The 19510-nt window shown below is 33.9% G+C and overlaps 3 protein-coding genes across 3 annotated transcripts; all 3 read left to right on the top strand.

The window, feature by feature from the left end:
* Positions 1–7004: 7004 nt before the first annotated feature.
* On the top strand, positions 7005–8078 carry LOC141651371 (uncharacterized). Its single transcript, XM_074459087.1, has 3 exons — positions 7005–7519; positions 7606–7876; positions 7971–8078. The coding sequence occupies exons 1-3, from the start codon at positions 7005–7007 to the stop codon at positions 8076–8078; spliced, it is 894 nt and encodes a 297-aa protein (XP_074315188.1).
* LOC141651370 (uncharacterized) lies at positions 8075–9173 on the top strand. The gene is made up of 2 exons (XM_074459086.1): positions 8075–8716; positions 8862–9173. The coding sequence occupies exons 1-2, from the start codon at positions 8075–8077 to the stop codon at positions 9171–9173; spliced, it is 954 nt and encodes a 317-aa protein (XP_074315187.1).
* A 4788-nt stretch (positions 9174–13961) lies between these two features.
* On the top strand, positions 13962–18504 carry LOC141653413 (homeobox protein knotted-1-like 7). The gene is made up of 5 exons (XM_074461170.1): positions 13962–14924; positions 15112–15232; positions 17383–17570; positions 17706–17837; positions 18067–18504. The coding sequence occupies exons 1-5, from the start codon at positions 14622–14624 to the stop codon at positions 18205–18207; spliced, it is 885 nt and encodes a 294-aa protein (XP_074317271.1). The 5' UTR covers positions 13962–14621; the 3' UTR covers positions 18208–18504.
* The last annotated feature ends 1006 nt before the right edge of the window (positions 18505–19510 follow it).

The following is a 19510-nucleotide window of genomic DNA, read 5'->3' as shown; positions in this document are numbered from 1 at the left end:
AATTGCGTCAATCAAAACTTCAATAAAAGCGGTTTCTTAAAATGTTTCGTAAATCTTCATACGGACTCCGATTAAGGCGAAACAAAAGCCTAAATTTATTATTTTTTTGAGCCTGTCGCAATGGTTCTATTTTTGTGTATCATTAAGTTTTCGAAAATTACAGTACTGGTCAGTAATATTTTCGTAAATATGCTAGTTTTTCCCTAATTTAAAAACCCTAAATCAGTAAAGTCGATGTAAAAGTAGATGAATTAGAAATATGGAAATCAGTAAAGTTTTTCCCCAATTTAAAAACCCTAATTCAAAATATGACTAGTTTTTTTCCCAATTTAAAAAACCCTAAATGAAAATAACATAGGAAAAAACTTGAAAATGGAGAGAAAAAGAATTAAGAACTTACATTAGATAAACGGCGAAGGATATGGACGTATGGTGCTCGTCGATGGCAGATTGCGTTTTTTTTAGAGATTGTTAGATTGAATAAAGAGAAAAAATCGTGTACAAATTGAGAAACTTGGACAAAGAACAATTTTTAGAGAGAGATAAAAAGATGTAGAGAGAATGGACAATATGGAACATTTGGCAGATGAATGAATATGAGAGGGATTTTTTTTATTATTATTTTTATAAAAAGAGAGTTAATAGGAGACATTGGCATTGGGAATTACATGTATGGGTAAGTGAGGTTATGAGAGGGTGTTAAAAAACATGATTAGTTAGTTGGGTGATGTTTTTGTTTATTTAATCTTAGCCATCCATTAAATTTAATCCAATGGCTAGTATTAGGACTTAGGGACTCAACATAAAAGGTAGGACTTATAGGATCCTATTTCTATATATATATATATATATATATATATATATATAAGCAATGTTGTTAGGGTCGAGATCCTACTTTGGATCGATGAGCTTCCTAGGATCGAATCGGTAGGATCGAATCGTAGAATCGTAAGATCCTACAAATTAACTAAAATACATAATTGTGTTATCAAAATATGTTAAAATCTCGTACTTAAATTTCAAAACGCTATTATCTTAGCATGTGCTTACTAACTATTCTCGTTTATAGTAGATTTCTATCTTAAAAGTCATATATAAAATTTTAGTAACGATAAAAATTGAAATGTTAAGAATGTAGAATCGGGTCGTATAATCGTAGGATCGGGTTAAGATTCTACTTTAAAAAAATTTGACACAAGTTGAATCGTAAGATTCTACAAAATTAAGATCCTACCTAGGATCGGGATCGGTCACCACTTTTTGGATCGTAGAATCGTAAGATCCTACGATCCGGATCGGGAGTTTAACAACAATGTATATAAGATCTTGTGAGTTTGGTTTCTTATGGTGAGTTGTGAGTTTGTGCTTTGAAATCTCAACCACTGGATTATATTAGAGATGAATGGTCAAGATCTAATCTTACCTGTCATATAAAATCACTGTCATTTACTTATTTTCTCCTTTTTCTAGTGCTACTCTTTTTTTTTTTTTACTTTAATTTTTTTTATCTCCTTTTTTTATCTCTTTTTATTATGCTTTTTTTTTTACAACTTTGATTTTTTTTTCTCTTTTGTTTTTCTCTAATTTTCTCATTATGTTACTTTTTTTTCTTTTCTTTTTGTACCAGATTTTTTTTACTTGAATTTTTTTACTCTTATTTTTTTTTACCTCGTGTTATTATGCTGTAATTGTGTGTTTTTTTCTTTGATTTTTTATACGACTTTGATTTTTTTTTTTTACCACATGTTATTGTGCTGTTATTGTTATTCCGCTGTTATTGTGATGTTATTCTGCTGTTACTTTGATTTTTTTTACGACTTTGATTTTTTTTCTTTTTTTTTACCGCGTGTTATTGTGTTGTTATTCTACTGTTATTCTGCTGTTATTGTGATGTTATTCCGGTGTTACTTTGATTTTTTTACCACTTTGATTTTTTTACTCTATTTTTTACCGCATGTTATTGTGCTGTTATTCTGGTGTTATTGTGATGTTATTCCGGTGTCACTTTGATTTTTTTACTACTTTGATTTTTTTTACTACTTTGATTTTTTTTTCTCTTTTTTTTACCACATATTATTGTGCTGTTATTGTTACTCCGCTGTCATTGTGATGTTATTCTGCTGTCACTTTGATTTTTTTACGACTTTGATTTTTTTCTTTTTTTACCACGTGTTATTGTTACTCCCCTGTTATTGTGATGTTATTCTGGTGTCACTTTGATTTTTTTTTACGACTTTGATTTTTTTTTTTACCACGTGTTATTGTCTTTGTTATTCTCTTTGTTATTCTCAATTGTTATTGTGATGTTATTCCGGTGTCACTTTGATTTTTTTTACTACTTTGATTTTTTTACTCTTTTTTTTAACCGCATGTTATTGTGCTGTTATTGTGATGTTATTCCGGTGTCACTTTGATTTTTTTTACTACTTTGATTTTTTTACTCTTTTTTTACCACGTGTTATTGTGTTGTTTTTCTGGTGATATGGTTATTCTGGTGTTATTGTCATGTTATTCCGCTGTTACTTTTTTACGACTTTGATTTTTTTCTTTTATTTTACCACGTGTTATTGTGATGTTATTCCGGTGTCACTTTGCTTTTTTTTTTTTTTTTTACTACTTTGTTTTTTTTTTTTTTTTGCTACTTTGATTTTTTTACTCTTTTTTTACCACGTGTTATTCTGGTGATATTGTTATTCTGGTGTTATTGTGATGTTATTTCGGGTCAAGTTAGTCACTAACAATTTAGAGAAAGATGACTTTGACCAATTCGTAACACAATAATTTTAACAAATTTTGAGTCATATTTGAACAAGGTGAGCAATTATGTGATTAATGAGCTTGTGTAATTGAATTGCAGTGCTGCGTTTTGGAATTGTTATTCGTCGAGTATTATACATTTTAAGCGAAGGACAAGCAAGTTGTGCTCGATTTCGATCTCCGTTGTCCAGCCCATTAACACCGTGAACCACCGCTGCATACCCTTGTCCCTTTGTTGAATTCGGGCCACCGTGCCTTATATTCCCTCATGCACCACTGTGAGTTTACAAATAGGCTGTTGTGATTGCATCGAGAGTCGCACTGTCTGCTTGCTACCCTGTACTCCACAGTATGAGAAGCATCTTCAATTTATGGGCATAGCCGAAACCTAACTGTGCATAGCCGATCTTGTTTTCAAAGAACAATCAAACATGCTAAAAACAGGCAAGTTCCAAGATGGCAGTTCCAGAAACGATGCTAGTCAACAAAATATCTTCTCTGTGGTCATCCATTTTCATCAAAGCACGCTAATGCTTAAACACACTAAAATCATATACAATCATGGACAAATAGAAATCACTGATTAAATCACCACATAACATGAGTAAGATTAAATGAAGAAGGATATCTCGACTTTTTTTTGGTAAGAAAGTAAGATTTCCATGAGAGAAATAGGAAAGATACAGCTTACAAGAGTAGCACCAATGCAAAGCAAAACTCAAGCCTCCCTACACATTAGATCAAAAATAGATTCTAAAGCTAACAGCAAATTTGATTTAAGAGATGAGCAAATCAGAAGTTCGACAGGCAGAAGTAAAAATCCTTTGATTTCGTTCCTGCTATCACCAACTCACCCAACATCAACCACCATCATCGAAAAACAAAGATCTGAAAACGAATCTCACCAAAACAAAACGAGATCTGAAAAGGAGTGGGTTTTACATCCAATGGACCATGTAAGTCCTCTGCCACCCACGAGCGGAGCAGCAACTACCATTGAGCCGCAGCACCGTGTTACCACCAGACCAAGCGATCAATCCATGATTTGAGTCGACATCTTCTAATTAAAAACAAGTATAAAACACATTAATACTCCGAATTGCTAGTAATTCATCACTATCGTGAAACCGTGAATGCACTAACAATTAAAAAAATTAATCATCACTAACATCAATGTAGGTTCTTGTGTTTTAATCGTTTTTTTTATACAAATCTGTTTTTTTTTTTGGAGGTGGAGGAGAGGATGAAGATATAATTTTGGGGGGAGAAAGACGTATTGTCAGTATCGATGTCTGTTTTATTTTCTTTTTAAATTCAACCTGAGCCGTTGTTTTCCCCTGATTCAATGATTCAGATTTTAAAGTGCAAAACTCACCATAAGAACCAAACTCACGAGATCCCTCCTCTCTCTCTCTCCCGCCTCTCTCTCTCTCTCTCTCTCTCTCTCTCTCTCTCTCTCTCTATATATATATATATATATATATATATATATATATATATATATATATATATATATATATATATATATATATATATATATATATTCAAAACCTATGATAAGGCTAAAGTCGTATCACCTTAATCAAAGTAATCCTAAATTACTACTAACTGGTAGCTAGTGGCAAGAAAGGGTCAAATCCACAGAGAGGCGAGTTAATTATTGTATTTGTTAATATTTAAGTCCGTCTTAAGGTAACAATTTCTTGAAGGTTGTTTGTTTGATTTATATCAACTAATTACAATAAAAATAAATAAGATGAATTCAATAATATTAAAAAAGTGTAGGGATTAGGTTCACTAGGTAGTTATCTGGGGTGTGATTTAATTCATTGATAGAGCAATTTATGTTGTTTAAGGTCATATGATCGGTCGATTCTAATATATCCTTTAGATCTAACTTAACATGCGGTCGCTATCATTAAAGTTAATTCTATTCAGTTATTGTAGCGTTTACTAGTCTTAACCCGGCCGGTGAAAATCCTAGTTTGCAACACTAGTTAATTAATCCTCCAGAAACTAATTAACTACTCCCTCTGTCCCGGTCATTTGTTGCCCTTTTCCATTTTGGGGTGTATCAGTCATTTGTTGTCCTTTCTATTTTAAGAATGAATTTGATGAGTAATTTGATCATTCACACTCAATTTATTCCACTTGTCATTTGGTAATTGGCCTCATCCTCTTTCCTTGGTCTTTGTGCCAAAACCAAAGGACAACAAATGATCGGGACGGAGGGAGTAGATTAAAACAATTAATTGAGCAACAACAAATAAGCTATTTTAATTATCAATTCATTAACATAATACCCTTTTAACAACCTAGATCCCCTTTCACCCTAGATTAAAAGATTAGCTACTCATGATAAAGGGAATAACAACAATAAGATTGATGAACAACATAATTAAGAGCATAACAAGATGAACAAAGGAATAATTAAATAAAGGGTTATTTCACACCAATAATCCATCATATTGGTGGTCTGCATTAATCGCTCTATCCTATCAATAATTCGAATTAAATCCAACCTATACACTACCCATTCTAATATTGATCTACGTAGACCGGCAACCTGAACAACAGGTTAACCTTCTTATATTTAGGTTAAAGAAGTGTGTTGAACACACTTTAAACACTTCCCATTTTCATTTGACTCTTCATCTGCCAAAACACAACTTCCCATTTTCATTCAACTTCAAAATTCTCCATTAATCTTCATCAATTTTCTTCGATATTTATCTTCTTCTTTTTACCATAGGGATCGTCAGCAGCAATGGTGATTGTAAGTGTTTCTTTTACTTAAAATCTTTGTCCTTTGAGTTAAAAACTTTAAAAATCGAATTGATTTGAAGTTTAATTTTGTTATACTGTGTTAATGTAGTATAATTTTGATGTTACATTCTTTTATAATCAAATTTTGGTTTAAAGCTTCAATTTTTGTATGCTTTGTGAAATGGGTTTCAAATAAAATGAACAAGTTTAATCAACTCATTTGTTGATTGAAGTTATGATGTTATTATAGTCTACGGTACCCTATAGTCTATGTTATTTGATTTGTTTTTTTGTTAATTTTGGTTTATTTAGGAAAATCCTTGGGAGGTTGTTACACTAAAACTGTGGTATGGAGGTTCCTTTAGGAAAGGTCAATTACATATGGTTTGTGGTATTAGGAGTTTTAGGACTGTGGGTGTGGACCCAAACAAGATTTGTTGATTTACCTTAGTTGAAGAGGCTGAGAAGTGTGGTGGTTTTAGGAGAAATGTTGATGCCATTTTCTATATGAACCCTGATACTGGATTGGTAAAGGTTGAAAATGACAAGGATGTAGGGGTTATGACTGAGGTGGCTGTTGGAAAAAGAATTGTTGAATGTTATCTTATTGATGAGAAGGATAATCCTGAGGTCATGGGGTTGGTAAAAGATAGTTTAATTGAGTTTAGGACTGTTATCCAATTACCATCGAAGTTGACCCCAAGGAGGAAAGAAGAATATAAAGGTAGTAGTGTAAATGCTCCTGTAAAAAAGGGACCACAAGTGAAAAGCACTTCTTCTCAACCAAAGATAAAGGCTCCTGAAACCCTAAAGGCATTTAACACCAATAACTCTTCAAAACAAATAGCCCTATCTAAGCAAACTGCCCCCTCTAAACAAACTGCCCCCTCTCAAACTTATACCACTGCAAAAGTATATGAAAAACCAATTCAAGCAACTCCCATATGTTCTGAATCTTATAACCAAATCACTGAATCATTGTATGACTGCAATGACACAAGAATAGCAGATCTGTTTGATAGTTATGAAGCAGAAGCTAACATTGCAAATATCTTTGATGAGGGTCAGTGAGATGATTTGAGTGAGAGTGATGATCCTGGGTATGAACCTGAAGAGGAAGATTTCAGTGATGATGGGGACAGTTCCGGTGAGTTGAATTTAACTGATGATGAGTTAATTGAAATAGAGGTGCTGAATGAACAAGTAGAGAATTTCATTGAGAAATAAATAGAGTCAGATGACAACTCGGATGAGGAGTTTCAGGTAGCTAGGGAGAAGGTTAAAACCTGGAATGCTAATGCTTTGAAAATAGCAAGGCAACTACAACTTGAAGCTGCTTCTATCTTGTTACCTGGACAAGATAAGGGAACTTTAGTAGAGCAGAAGACTAATGAAGAGAGGTAGGATGATGATGGTAGAATAAATGACTATGACAATAGTGGGGATGAAATCCACACCCCTGGTTAAAGTGAAGAAGAATCATGCCTGGTAAAAGAAAGAATAGTGAAGTGCCAGAAGTAGATGATAAGACTGATTTTAGTAAGTTAAGATGGTGTGTTGGGATTAGGTTTCCAAATAGAGATGTCTTCAGAGATTGTGTAACTAGGTATGCAATAGCTCAAGGAAGAAATCTCACTTTTGATAAGAGTGACAAAGCTAGAGGTCAGAGGCTTGGGGTGAGATGTGTTCCAGGATGTCCATTCAAGTTGTACTGTAGTTGGGATAATCAAGGAGCATGTATGTTGGTGAAATCTGTTGACCCACATCACACCTGCCATAGAAACATGGAAAGGAACAGACAACTGAAGAAAACCTGGCTAACCAAACAACTGTTGGAGGTTTTCAAATCAAGGCCTCATTGGCCAGCCTCTGAAATCATTGACACAGTTAGAAAGGCATATAAAATAATTATAAAGAAGAATTTTGCATACAAGGTGAAGTACTTTGCTCATAGAATGCTCCATGGATCCATGAAGGAGCACTACAAAGAAGATGGGTAGTTATATCCAAGCTTTGGTGAGGAGATCCAAACAGTGTGTTCATCCTTACTACAATCCCTGGTAGGGTTCCTGTTTTTCAAAGGTTTTTTGTTTGTTTTCATGCTCTGGGGCAAGGATGGCTTGAAGGGTGTAGGAGAGTGTTATCTGTTGACTCTTGTTTCTTAAAAACATTCCTGGGAGGGCAATTAATAGCAGCAACTGGTAGGGATGCTAATGAGCAAATGTATCCATTAGCTTGGGCTGTAGTAGAAGGTGAAAATAATGACAACTATGAATGGTTTTTTAAGGAATTGAAAAAGGTACTGGGAGAGGAAGATGGTGATGGGTGGACTATAATCTCATATCAGCATCAGGTATTTGTTAATGTAGTCTAATGTTAATTTTTGTTGATTAAATCAATGTTAATTATTTGTTTGTTAATTCACTCACTGATTCAATTTGATGCAGAGCATTGTTACAATGGTGGCTCAAGAACTCCCTAAAAATTTGAACACGGACATTATGCCAGGCATATCTTTGCCAACTGGCACAAGTCTTACAAGGGGGATGAAATGAAGATGTGCTTTTGGAATTGTGCCAAGGCATACAACCAAGCTGACTTTGGTGCAGCATTAAGTGATTTGAGAGAGGTGGACCACAAGGCAGCTGGAGCTTTCTTAGCTTGTAATCCTACACTCTTCTGTAGGGCATTCATAAGTACCAGGTCCAAGACTGATGTCGTTGTTAATAACATGGCAGAAACTTTTTATGCCTACATCATAGAAGCAAGATATAAGCATTTGTTATACATGCTTGAGGACATTAGGACATCCATCATGACTAGGTTGGTGTCCAAAAAAGCTGAAATGGAGAAGCTGACAGTGACTGTATGTCCTAGAGTTCAGGCAAGATTAGAAGAAGCCAAGAAAAAATCTGTTGAGTACTCTATTTTCTCATCAACAACAACCTTATTTCAGGTGAAACAAGGCATTGATGAGGTCAATGTTGATTTGGTTGCAAGGACATGTACTTGCAAGAGATGGGACTTGACTGGTATCCCATATAGTCATGCCGTTGCTGCCATCTTTGAAATTCATGGTCAACCTGAAGATTATGTGGATGATATGTACAAGAAGGAGGCTTTTTTAGGAGCTATAATGGTTCAATTACCCCCATGTCCTAGCCAAAGACATTGGCCAAAGGTTGAAATGACTGTAAATCCCCCCCCTCCCTCCCTCCCCAATAAAGGTTGGACCTGGTAGGCCAAAGAAGAAGAGAAGAAGTGATCCACATGAGGATCCTAAAAAGAGTGGCAAACTGACAAAACATGGGTTACTCATGACCTGCTCTATTTGCAAGTCCACTGCACATAACAAGAGAAGATGTCCTGATAAGGACAGAGTTGTTGAACCACCAGCAAAGAGAGGCAGGGGAAGACCAAGGAGCATCAATTCACAAAGGGAAGAAGTAGCTACCACATCTACACAACCTCACCATGCTCTAACTGCACAGCCCACCAGAATTAGAAGAGGTGGAAGGATGATAATGGCAGGCAGAGGAACAACTAGAGGAAGGGGTGCTGGAAGAGGAACAACCCGAAGAAGAGGTAGTGGAAGAGGAAGGGTAAACTCATCTACCTATTCTCTACCTTCTGTTTTTTCCATTTTATAAGTTCATCTGCCTCTTCTCATGGGTGGTAAATTCACTCATATTTTTTCTGTCATTTAAAAAAGGTACCTCGTGGACTTGGTGTTTTATAACTTTATTTGATGATAGTGGAAATGCATACACCAATGTACCAGGAAGTAGAAGAGGACCAATTAACATCAGTTCAGTTGAGGGACCAAGTACAAGCATCAATAAACCACCCATGAGAAGAGCACCAATTAACATCAGTGCATGGAATGACCAGCTGCTATTTGTGTAGTTTATGTGGGATTATTATTTGATAGTTTTTGACAACTTAGCTGGTATTTGTGATGTTTGTGTAATATTTTCAAGTTTTAGGATCAAGTACTTGGTTTATTTTCAAGTTTATGGACAACCTAGTTGATATTTTGTGTAATAAAAAATAAGCAGCTTCATCTGATAGTTTTCGAATGAACTTGAATGGAATGACAAAAAATCTCCTTGTTTTGAAAACAGTCTCCTTGTATTGAAAACCCGAGTTCATTACATATTAAATACTTAGTTGGATTTGATAACAACTCTACACATACATCAAACTTTTTTACTCATACACCAAATTGCAAAAACAACCCAGGAAACCAACAATGCATAAAACCCTAATTTATCGCTTCTCCTATGCTTCTTAATTTCAGAATGTAATTCAACAACCACCGTCTTTAACTTTTCATTCTTCATCTTCATCTTCTTCAATTTCTCTACCAACATCTTCTTCTCTAAGACTTCATTTTGTGAACTCACATCGACCAATTGGAAAAACCCACAAGGATTGTTCTACAATTCAATTAAAATAAGATTTTGGATTAATTAAGAATTATTAAAATTCAATTAACAAAAAAAAATTAGGGTTATCAATTAACATACCGGCCAAAGTGAACAACCGTAGAACCATTTACCCGCATTTTCTCCCTTCTTCGCTAACTTCAACACTGCCCAATATTGTGGTTGCATAAAACCTTGTTTTCGAGCTTTGAACCCCATGAATTACATGAGGATGCATAAGAGCTTTCCCCCATCAATTTGGGAATAATAAGGAGAGAGAAAGGAGAAGGGAGAAAAAATTTTGCAGAGAAAGGAGAAGTGACCGTTGTAGAGGATGAAGGAAATTTGCAAAAAAAAGGTGAAAATAACACACTTAAATAAAGAGGAAGAAGCATACCTGATGCAACCGGTGAGCAAATTAAGTGAGTTCGTTATTAGAATGGGTAGTGTATAGGTTGGATTTCATTCGAATTATTGATAGCATAGAGCGATTAATGCAGACCACCAATATGATGGATTATTGGTGTGAAATAACCCTTAAATAAACTAGAACTTGAATGAATAATAATTAAAGAAAGATTAGTAAGTACCGTAATTGAAGAGTGCTTAGATCTGAAAACAATATTAATAAAACTACACTAAGGGTTTTAAGAGAGTTTTTAGGGTAAATAATACGTAAGTTCTAATTATGACGTGAATTGGGTATTTATAATAAAGAGTAACCGACTTAAGGAAATTACGCGAAAACTGCCAAATCTGGGTATATTCGATCGAGCCTAGCTGTAGTCGATCGAGTACATTACTCACTCGATCGAGTCCTTGTGTACTTGATCGAGTATTTCTCGTTTCAGCTCCTTTCTTCATATAATCTTCTTCAATTCTCTTCCTTTATTCTTCCAGATTTCCGTGCCATACTTCGTGTATTCCTTCATGCCATCTCCGTGGTGCTACATTTCATTCTTTTGCTCCATAAATGCTTCTTTTCTGCATTAAACACCAAATAGCAGAAGTAACAACATTCTAGCATAAAAAGCTTATAATTAATATAAACTAGCACGAAAACCGTATTAAAAGTAACTAAGGGGAGGCATAAATATGTATATAATTATGACTCATCAACCTAGGAATTTCAATGTAATTAAATAAATCTATACAACTTAATTATACTATATAGTTTTTAATCGATAGCATTGTGTGATGGACCTGACCAAGGGACTTTAATGTAAATATTATATAGTTCTGGTTGAAATATAAATTTAGAAAATATCAAAATATGGTGATTTTCCTTAAAATAAACATGCTCCACTTATGTTATTAATTAGTATCATCATATAATTATACAATTATTTAACATACACAAATATAATATAAGTATGTTAGATTTTAATACTATCAAAAGGTAAATAAATCAAGCTAGATTTCCAAAAGATATAATATTCTATTATTATTTCGATTTGAGTTAATGCATATATGTAATATATTTATATTGACCTTTTAAAATTGCATTGCTAAATAGTAAAAGTAATTATGTTAGTAGTGAAAATAATTGTACTAACATTGGATATAATAGTATGTTAGCAATCACTCATTTGAATAGTCAAAGTAACTATATTAGCAAGAGTAATAGTGAAAATAATAGAAGCAACAACGGGAGTAATGAAATTATCAATATTCATGCGGCAATAGTGAAGGTAAGAATAATTACGGAGGGAGTAGTGAAAGTAACTACAGTAATAACGAATGTAATAAAAGTAACAAATACTAACAACAAAAGAAAGCATATAGCAACAATTTGCGAACTAATCGATTTAAGTAAAATATTAATAGCGGGAGTAGTGAATTTGTCTAATAATTTATTTCATCGTAATTTTAAGATATGACATAGAAAAATATATTAAAAATAAATTTATGAGTTATGCAACTTTAAAGTGGTTTTATTTAATTGAATATAGATTTTAATGGAAAATAGAGGAAGCCCGGGCGTAGCCGGGCACCAATATTAGTACTATGCATATAATTCGGAAACCAAGGGATTTCAATGTAATTAAATAAATCTGTACAAATTAATTATACTACATAGTTTTTAATCGATAGCGTTGTGCAATAGACACGACCAGGAGACTTTAATGTAAATATTATATAGTTTTGGTTGAAGTATAAATTTAGAGAACACCAGAATATGATAATTTTCTTTAAAATAAACATGCCCCGCTTATGGAATTAATTAGTATAAAGATGTTAATTATTTAACATATGCAAATATAATACTCCGTATGCTATATTTTGAAAACTATTAAAAGCTAAATAAATCAAACTAGATTTCCAAAAAATATAATATTCTATAATTACTTCGTTTTGATTTAATGCATATATGTAATATATTTATATATATGCCTCCTAAAATTGCATGCCTAAATAGTAAACGTAATTCTGTTAGTAGTGAAAAAAGAATTGTATTAACATTGGATACTGTAATATGATAGTAATCACTAATTTGAATAGTCAAATTAACAATATTAGCAGCGAGCGAGAGTAGTGAAAGTAATAGAAGTAACAACAAAAGTAGTGAAATCATCACTATTTAATGCAACAATAGTAAAAGTAACAATAATTCCGTAACAGTAATTACGGCGGGAGTAGTGAAAGTAACAGTAGTAATAACGAATATAATAAAAGTAACAATACTAAAAACAAAAGAAAGTATATATGAACAATTAGCTAAGTAATCGATTTAAATATAAGATATTAATAGCGGGAATAGTGAATTTGTCTCATAATTGATTTCATCGTAATTTTAAGATATGTCATAAAAAATTATATTAATGATAAATTTAAGAGTTATGCAACTTTAAAGTAGTTTTATTTAATTGAAAATAAATTTGAATACTAAATAGAGATAGCTCGGACGGGGCCTGATATCAATACTAGTGATTAATAAAATGGAGTCATGTTTAGTTGTCAAATGTCTTCAAAGTAAACTTTCCAATGGAATTCCAATCCATACCTAATGGAGGAAGTTGCTTATTAAGTGTTTATATTCAACAAAACAAATTTTTACAATTCACATGAATTTAATTTTCATGGGAAATTCATCTTTCTATGGTGAACCAAAAAGCAAAATATACTCCGTAATAAGAAAAAAAATGAAAATCAAATTCATCAAACACACCCATGATAATGATAAGCTTGCAAAGGTATGCTAGTGGTTAAAATCCGGGTAGGATAGTTATAGTCTTAAATTCCCAGGTTCGAGTTTGTCACCCCAATAAAAAGACTAACCGACTTGATATACTTGATTTACAAACTATCACGTGTGCTTGAAAATTCACCTAATACACACCTAAAAAAAAAAAAAAAAAGCATTCCTCTAGTCACAAAATAAAAAGGGATATTCTACTGTGTACCCCTGTATTTTTCGGTTTTCTATGTTGTACCCCTATATTTTTGAAATTCTATGGTGTACCCCTAAACTTCTTACTTATTCTCCATCATGACCTCCTTCAAATCTCCATTAACTTTATCACTATAAAACAACCTTAACTTGACCTTTATTTTGACTAATTAATTTTGTATCACCATCGTATACGAGAAGCATTACAAATCACTTTTAATAAGCACAAACTACTATTAAAAACCTCTGTTATGAAGCATGAAATGATAATGGTGATTTGATGAATTTGAGTTAAATTCGTATACTATTTGGTGGGTTAATGGTAATTCGGCGAACTAATAAGTAAATGAGTAGGTTGTCGAGTAATTAGAATGGTAAGTAGACGATTTAATAGATCAATTAAGAAATTAAGCAAACAAAGACAGTGAATAAGGTCATTGTATAGATTAATGTATAGAGTTTAGGGGTATACTATAAAATTTCAAAAATGTAGGGCTATAACATAGAAAACAGAAAAAGTCGGGGGTACACTATAGAATATCCCAAATAAAAAATAAAAATAGAGATGATAAAATTAAAGGAGGGTAAAAAAGCAAAAGCAGCCAAGAAGTCAGGATCACAAATAGAGCCAAACATCTTTATATCTTGTTGATTTCCCATCTCTTCCCTTTCATAGTAATGATTCTATCTCCTTTCTTTCTTCCTTCTCTATACTTTCTTTTTCTCTTAATCCTTCATTTACACAATTCAATCTATAATATAAAAAATTCCCAATTTTCTGACCATTTCTGATAGCAGAAAGTTGTAAGCTTTAACCTCTTTTAACCTGCCTATACAAATATTTACCTCAGTTGATGCAACTTCTGCATACTGTAAACATTTTACAGTAATATCAACTGTTATCTCAGTTGCATCAGTACATTACAGTTCAGACACCTTACAGTCTCAGATCCCAACTTATATATACATAAAACATATTATTTTATATTATACTTTTTGATTTTTTCTCTCTAGTTTCTCTCTCTAAATCAGAGATAAACAGTCCATAGTTCATTATCCTATACCTGCAAGTAGTAAGTATAAAGCAACAACCTCCCTTACCTATATAGTGGTCCTCTACCTACACATAAAACACAAAATTTCTCCTTTTTTATGTAAAAATAATCACTTTTTTCAATTACCCTTTAGTTTTTTTTTGATTAAAGTCAAGAATTTTAGTATAAAGTTTGAAACTTTGTTACATTTCATAAGGTGGGTAGTTTTTAAAATCATCAAAAAATATGCAAGAACAGCAAGGGTTAGGAATGATGGGAAGTGGTGGTGGTGGAATAGGCGGCTTAATGGGTGGAGATTTAAGTTATTCAGAAGAGTTTCGGCAATTGAAGGCGGAGATTGTATCGCATCCAATGTATGAACAGTTGTTGGCTGCGCATGTGGCTTGTTTAAGGGTGGCTACACCAATTGATCAATTGTCTCTTATTGATGCTCAGCTTACTCAGTCTCATAATATTTTAAGGTCTTATGCTTCTCAACATAATCACCCTCTTTCTCCTCATGAAAGACAAGACCTTGACAACTTTTTGGTAACTAACTAACTGTATCTCACTTTTGTCTAACTTATCGCCGTTTTTAATTTATACGTGTCTTCAGTTAGCATAGTTGGTGAAACTCAAGATGCTTTTTTAGTGTTTCAATGATCATGTATTCATACACGATCTTATACTTGACAATTGATCGCGATGTAATAATTCCATACTTTTGTTAATACAGGCACAGTACTTGATGGTGTTGTGTTCCTTCAAAGAGCAGCTTCAACAACATGTAAGAGTTCATGCTGTTGAAGCAGTCATGGCTTGTCGCGAAATTGAACAAAATCTGCAAGAGCTTACTGGTAATTTCATACAAGTATCATTTTATGTTACATTAATTTGTAGAATTTGCTTAGAAATTAATTAATTTTACTGTTTAGGGTGAAATAGTATGAATTATTGGTTGTATGATTTTATGTACTGAGACTGAGTAATAATTGCTTTGTGAAAAAGTCTTTAAGGCATGTACAACTAAAGTTTTCCAAGGTACTCTCTCTATTGTTTTGAGGATAAAAAATGGCTCTTGGTTGAAATCCGTTCATCTTCATAATAACTTTAGTTCTACACATATTCTTATTTCAGACCGCCATATCCGTCTGAAATGGTCAGACGGATACCATTTCCTCTCACAAAAACCCATTTAGGGTGTCTCACTTGTGAGATGTCTTATTGCGGTCTGAAATAAGGCGGTCTGAAGCAAGACGGACTGTTAGTTCTATGGTATAATAAGACGGTCTATAATAACTTGAGACGATTGATATGTGAGACATGTCATTTAAACAGTAGATAACACCATCCAATTAGAATTTGACCTAACTTTGATATTTTGGTGTATAAAATCAATCATTAAAAAAAAAAAAGGTGCAACATAGTTATGAATATTGTATATTTGTGTCCCAAAGCAAGACACAGCACATTATACATTCTCTATTCTGCTTGGTTGATGAACCTTTGCTTTGATTTGGCCTCTTATGTTTCATGGTTTTGGTGCTCAAAGTCTTTGGTAGGGCATAAAGTTTCGATACCACCTTCTCACATATACTATCTGAAGATTCACCGTTTAACAAACCTTGCTTATGTATTCGAGAAGGTGATATTAAAACTCGATACCAACTGATGACATTATCTTATATTCCAATTAAAATGGAGGAGGGTTTGGTGATTTATTATTACTATTGCTTAGGTTGACAAATAAGGTAGGTGTTGGATGTAGTGGGACCCATTGAAAAGGATATTTTAAATTTTAGTTAGGAGGGGATATAATAGTTAGTTGGGTGATTGAGGGAGATAATGAAAGCTAAGCTAAGCATAGAAGGTGTAGTATAAGCACCAACCCCACCCATCACCCAATTGATAGCTACCAATCAAACCAATATATATTTTAATTTTCTACAAACAAATAAATGCATGATTGATTCTTGATTAATAGTACCTTGTAATTCACTCTCCAAATTAGTCGCCGCGACCTAATCTCAGTCACATATCATATCGCCTTAAACTATAGTTCAAAAGTAATTACGGTTAAGTTTTCTTAAATTCTTTAACTTGGTCATAACCGGTGTATCGACTAAATTGGAAAATGAGGTGGCGTCACTGGGCAGTACCCAATTTTGATACCTCTCTCCCACACACACCATGTAAGGCCACTTAAAATGACGAACCTTACATAGAGTCGATATCAGAGACCACCTGGTGACGCCCTATCATTATCGAGATTGATTTAATACCATGTAATTAGAGATGATGATGATGATGATTGATGATAGTAGCACAATGACAATTTGCAACCAAGATGAATTTAAGGGAGTATAATAATATGGGAAAGTTTAATTAGTCATATAACTTTCATTATCATATTCTAATCAATTGCTTAGCCAACTCAGTACTCTTTGTCTCTTGTAAGAAGATAACAAAAGTGTTTTTTTTAATGCGTCTTTTTAATTGATAATAATCCCACGTCATTTCTTGAGGAAGATTATGAAAGATGACAAATTTGTTTGTTTGTTTTTTTAGAATAAGATATATGTGGTGATTATGTAAACGCGTTGATTATTATGTTGATTTGATATGATCAACAAATCAACAATCTTATTCAACCTTATCTTCCATCGCATGTGTTTTAATTGCTTGATGTAAAATACTTGAACCAAAACAAATGTTAGAAGTGCTTTTATTATGATATTGTTGTCTGAGTTAAGAAGGTACGACTTTCATTATCAATGGATTTTAAGATGAAATTTCTTTGGACTTATGAAGCGATATGATGGTTTATACCCCATCGTTGGACTTATGAAGCGATATGACGGGAACAGGCATTATTCACTATTACCTTTGTTTATACAACTAAAAAGAACCTGACTTTGGAAAGTGCAAGGTAAATTGTAGAAAGGTGGCAGTGTAAGATGATGTACGATGTGTTACTTGACTCAACGTTTGGTTAATAACACTTCAGGAGCAAGTCTTGGAGAAGGAACAGGCGCGACAATGTCAGATGATGAGGATGAGTTGCAGTTGGATTACCCTATGGATCAGTCAGGTGGTGATGTGAATGACATGATGATGGGATTTGGACTTCCTACTGAATCTGAGAGGTCTCTCATGGAGAGAGTCCGCCATGAACTCAAACTCGAGCTTAAACAGGTACTCTCATGTATTATAGTTATAATAAGAACTCAAACTCGAGCTCAAACACCCACCCGTATTTGATTCCCAATTCACCTTGACCTGGCTCTGTGGAGGACTTTATTTTGATGAAATTTCAACTGAAAAATGCAGGGATTCAAGTCTAAAATAGAAGATGTGAGAGAAGAGATACTGAGAAAAAGAAGAGCAGGGAAACTGCCTGGAGATACGACATCTGTTCTCAAGGCCTGGTGGCAGCAACACTCTAAGTGGCCTTATCCTACTGTAAGCTTCTACTACTTGACCTATCTTAACTGCCCTTCATTCCGATCAAACCTGGTGGTATAGGGTTGATCTAGCTTAACCAGATATCTTGAGGTCAATTCCCTGAGATTGCAACTGTGTTAAAAACTCAAAAGGGATTGCTTTACCCTGCTCGAATAGTGTTGTAAGTAGAGTATATCAGTATATGCATATGAGATTAACCATAATGCTGTTGTTTACTGAATGGCAGGAAGACGACAAGGCGAAACTTGTGGAAGAGACAGGATTACAGCTAAAGCAGATTAACAACTGGTTTATCAACCAGAGGAAGCGCAACTGGCATAACAATTCTCATACCTCTAATTCTCTCAAGTCAAAGCGCAAGCGGTGAACAACTCCATTAGATGACAGTGTTATAAGTTCCATTGCAGTTGATCTAACCGAACTTGTTTTTTTGTGGAAAATTAATGATCATTTGAATTGGTTAAGTACTAAGTAGTATGCAGGCTATATTGAGTTCCATAGCTTGGTGTAAAAAAAGATGGTATACATAAAAAAAGTGCAGTTTAGGGATCTTTTGGATTCCAAGTAATGTAATATACTTGTAATCCTCCTTCCTTTTATATTGTACGACGTACTGAACTTGTACCTCTTCTCGTGCCTAAAATATCAAATATTTTGTAACCCTCGTTCCTCGTATATTGTACTGAACTTCTACCTCTTCTTCTGGAGCTCCTAACGAAGACTAAGAGTGTACAAGTCTGAAATTTGATTGCAAAATGCACGTTCTAGGTCCCATACTCCAAGCCTTGTGGTTTCGAGTTCAAATCCCACCTGTTAGCCTTTCTCGCCAGAAAATTAAGTTAAGGCCATCTTTGATAAATAACAGTTGAGATCTAGCAGACATATAGCTGGGGTGACGGGTCGACCCAACCTTGACTGGGGTGAGTCTCAGCAAGTACAGATTATTCAGGGCCAATGTTGTCGGTACACTCACCCTTGCAGACGTTTGTCGTGAGAAAGGTGCTGTGCTTATAAACTATGCAACCGGATGTATTTTGAGTATGATTCGTGTCAGCCGGAAGGATCTGGTGTCGGTGTTTGGAGTTGGATATTCCAAATGGGTCGTTTGACTCGAAACTAAAGCTATAGTAGCTTTTTTTGAAAGTATATTAAAGCTATCCGGATAATTAATTTGAAAAAGTAGGTTGAATCTATCAAAGGTTTAGAAGGTTCTTATTGTTGAGAAGTCAAAGGCGAATAATTAGGAAACTAATTATTCCTAGTAAATATTGTTATTAGCTAACATATTGTGTATATCTTTTACCTTATTTCTCTCCTTAATTGTAGATTTAGTTATCCTTTTCACACTAGCTTTTCTAGTATATAATCATGTATTACGTACCCTTGTACTCATCATTCAATCAATAAACATTTAATCTTTCTACATGGTATCAGGAGAAAGGTTCAATCCTCTCCCGACCCTTTAAACTTTTTTTTCTCTCCTTTATTTTCACAAAAACAACAAATGTCGGGAGCAACCCTTCCCAATCCGGATGAGCCGTCCAAACCGCTCGTCCTTCTCAACGTTCATTCCGTCGCGAAGTTTGATGGTTCGAACTACCGTCAATGGCGCCTACAACTCGAGACGCTGTTTGATGGGTACGGATTATCAAACTACATCAACGGAACTG

The sequence above is a fragment of the Silene latifolia genome, chromosome 4 (genome assembly GCF_048544455.1).
Source record: "Silene latifolia isolate original U9 population chromosome 4, ASM4854445v1, whole genome shotgun sequence".
Classification (NCBI taxonomy): Eukaryota; Viridiplantae; Streptophyta; class Magnoliopsida; order Caryophyllales; family Caryophyllaceae; genus Silene; species Silene latifolia.
This window is presented reverse-complemented; position numbering and strand designations above follow the sequence as displayed.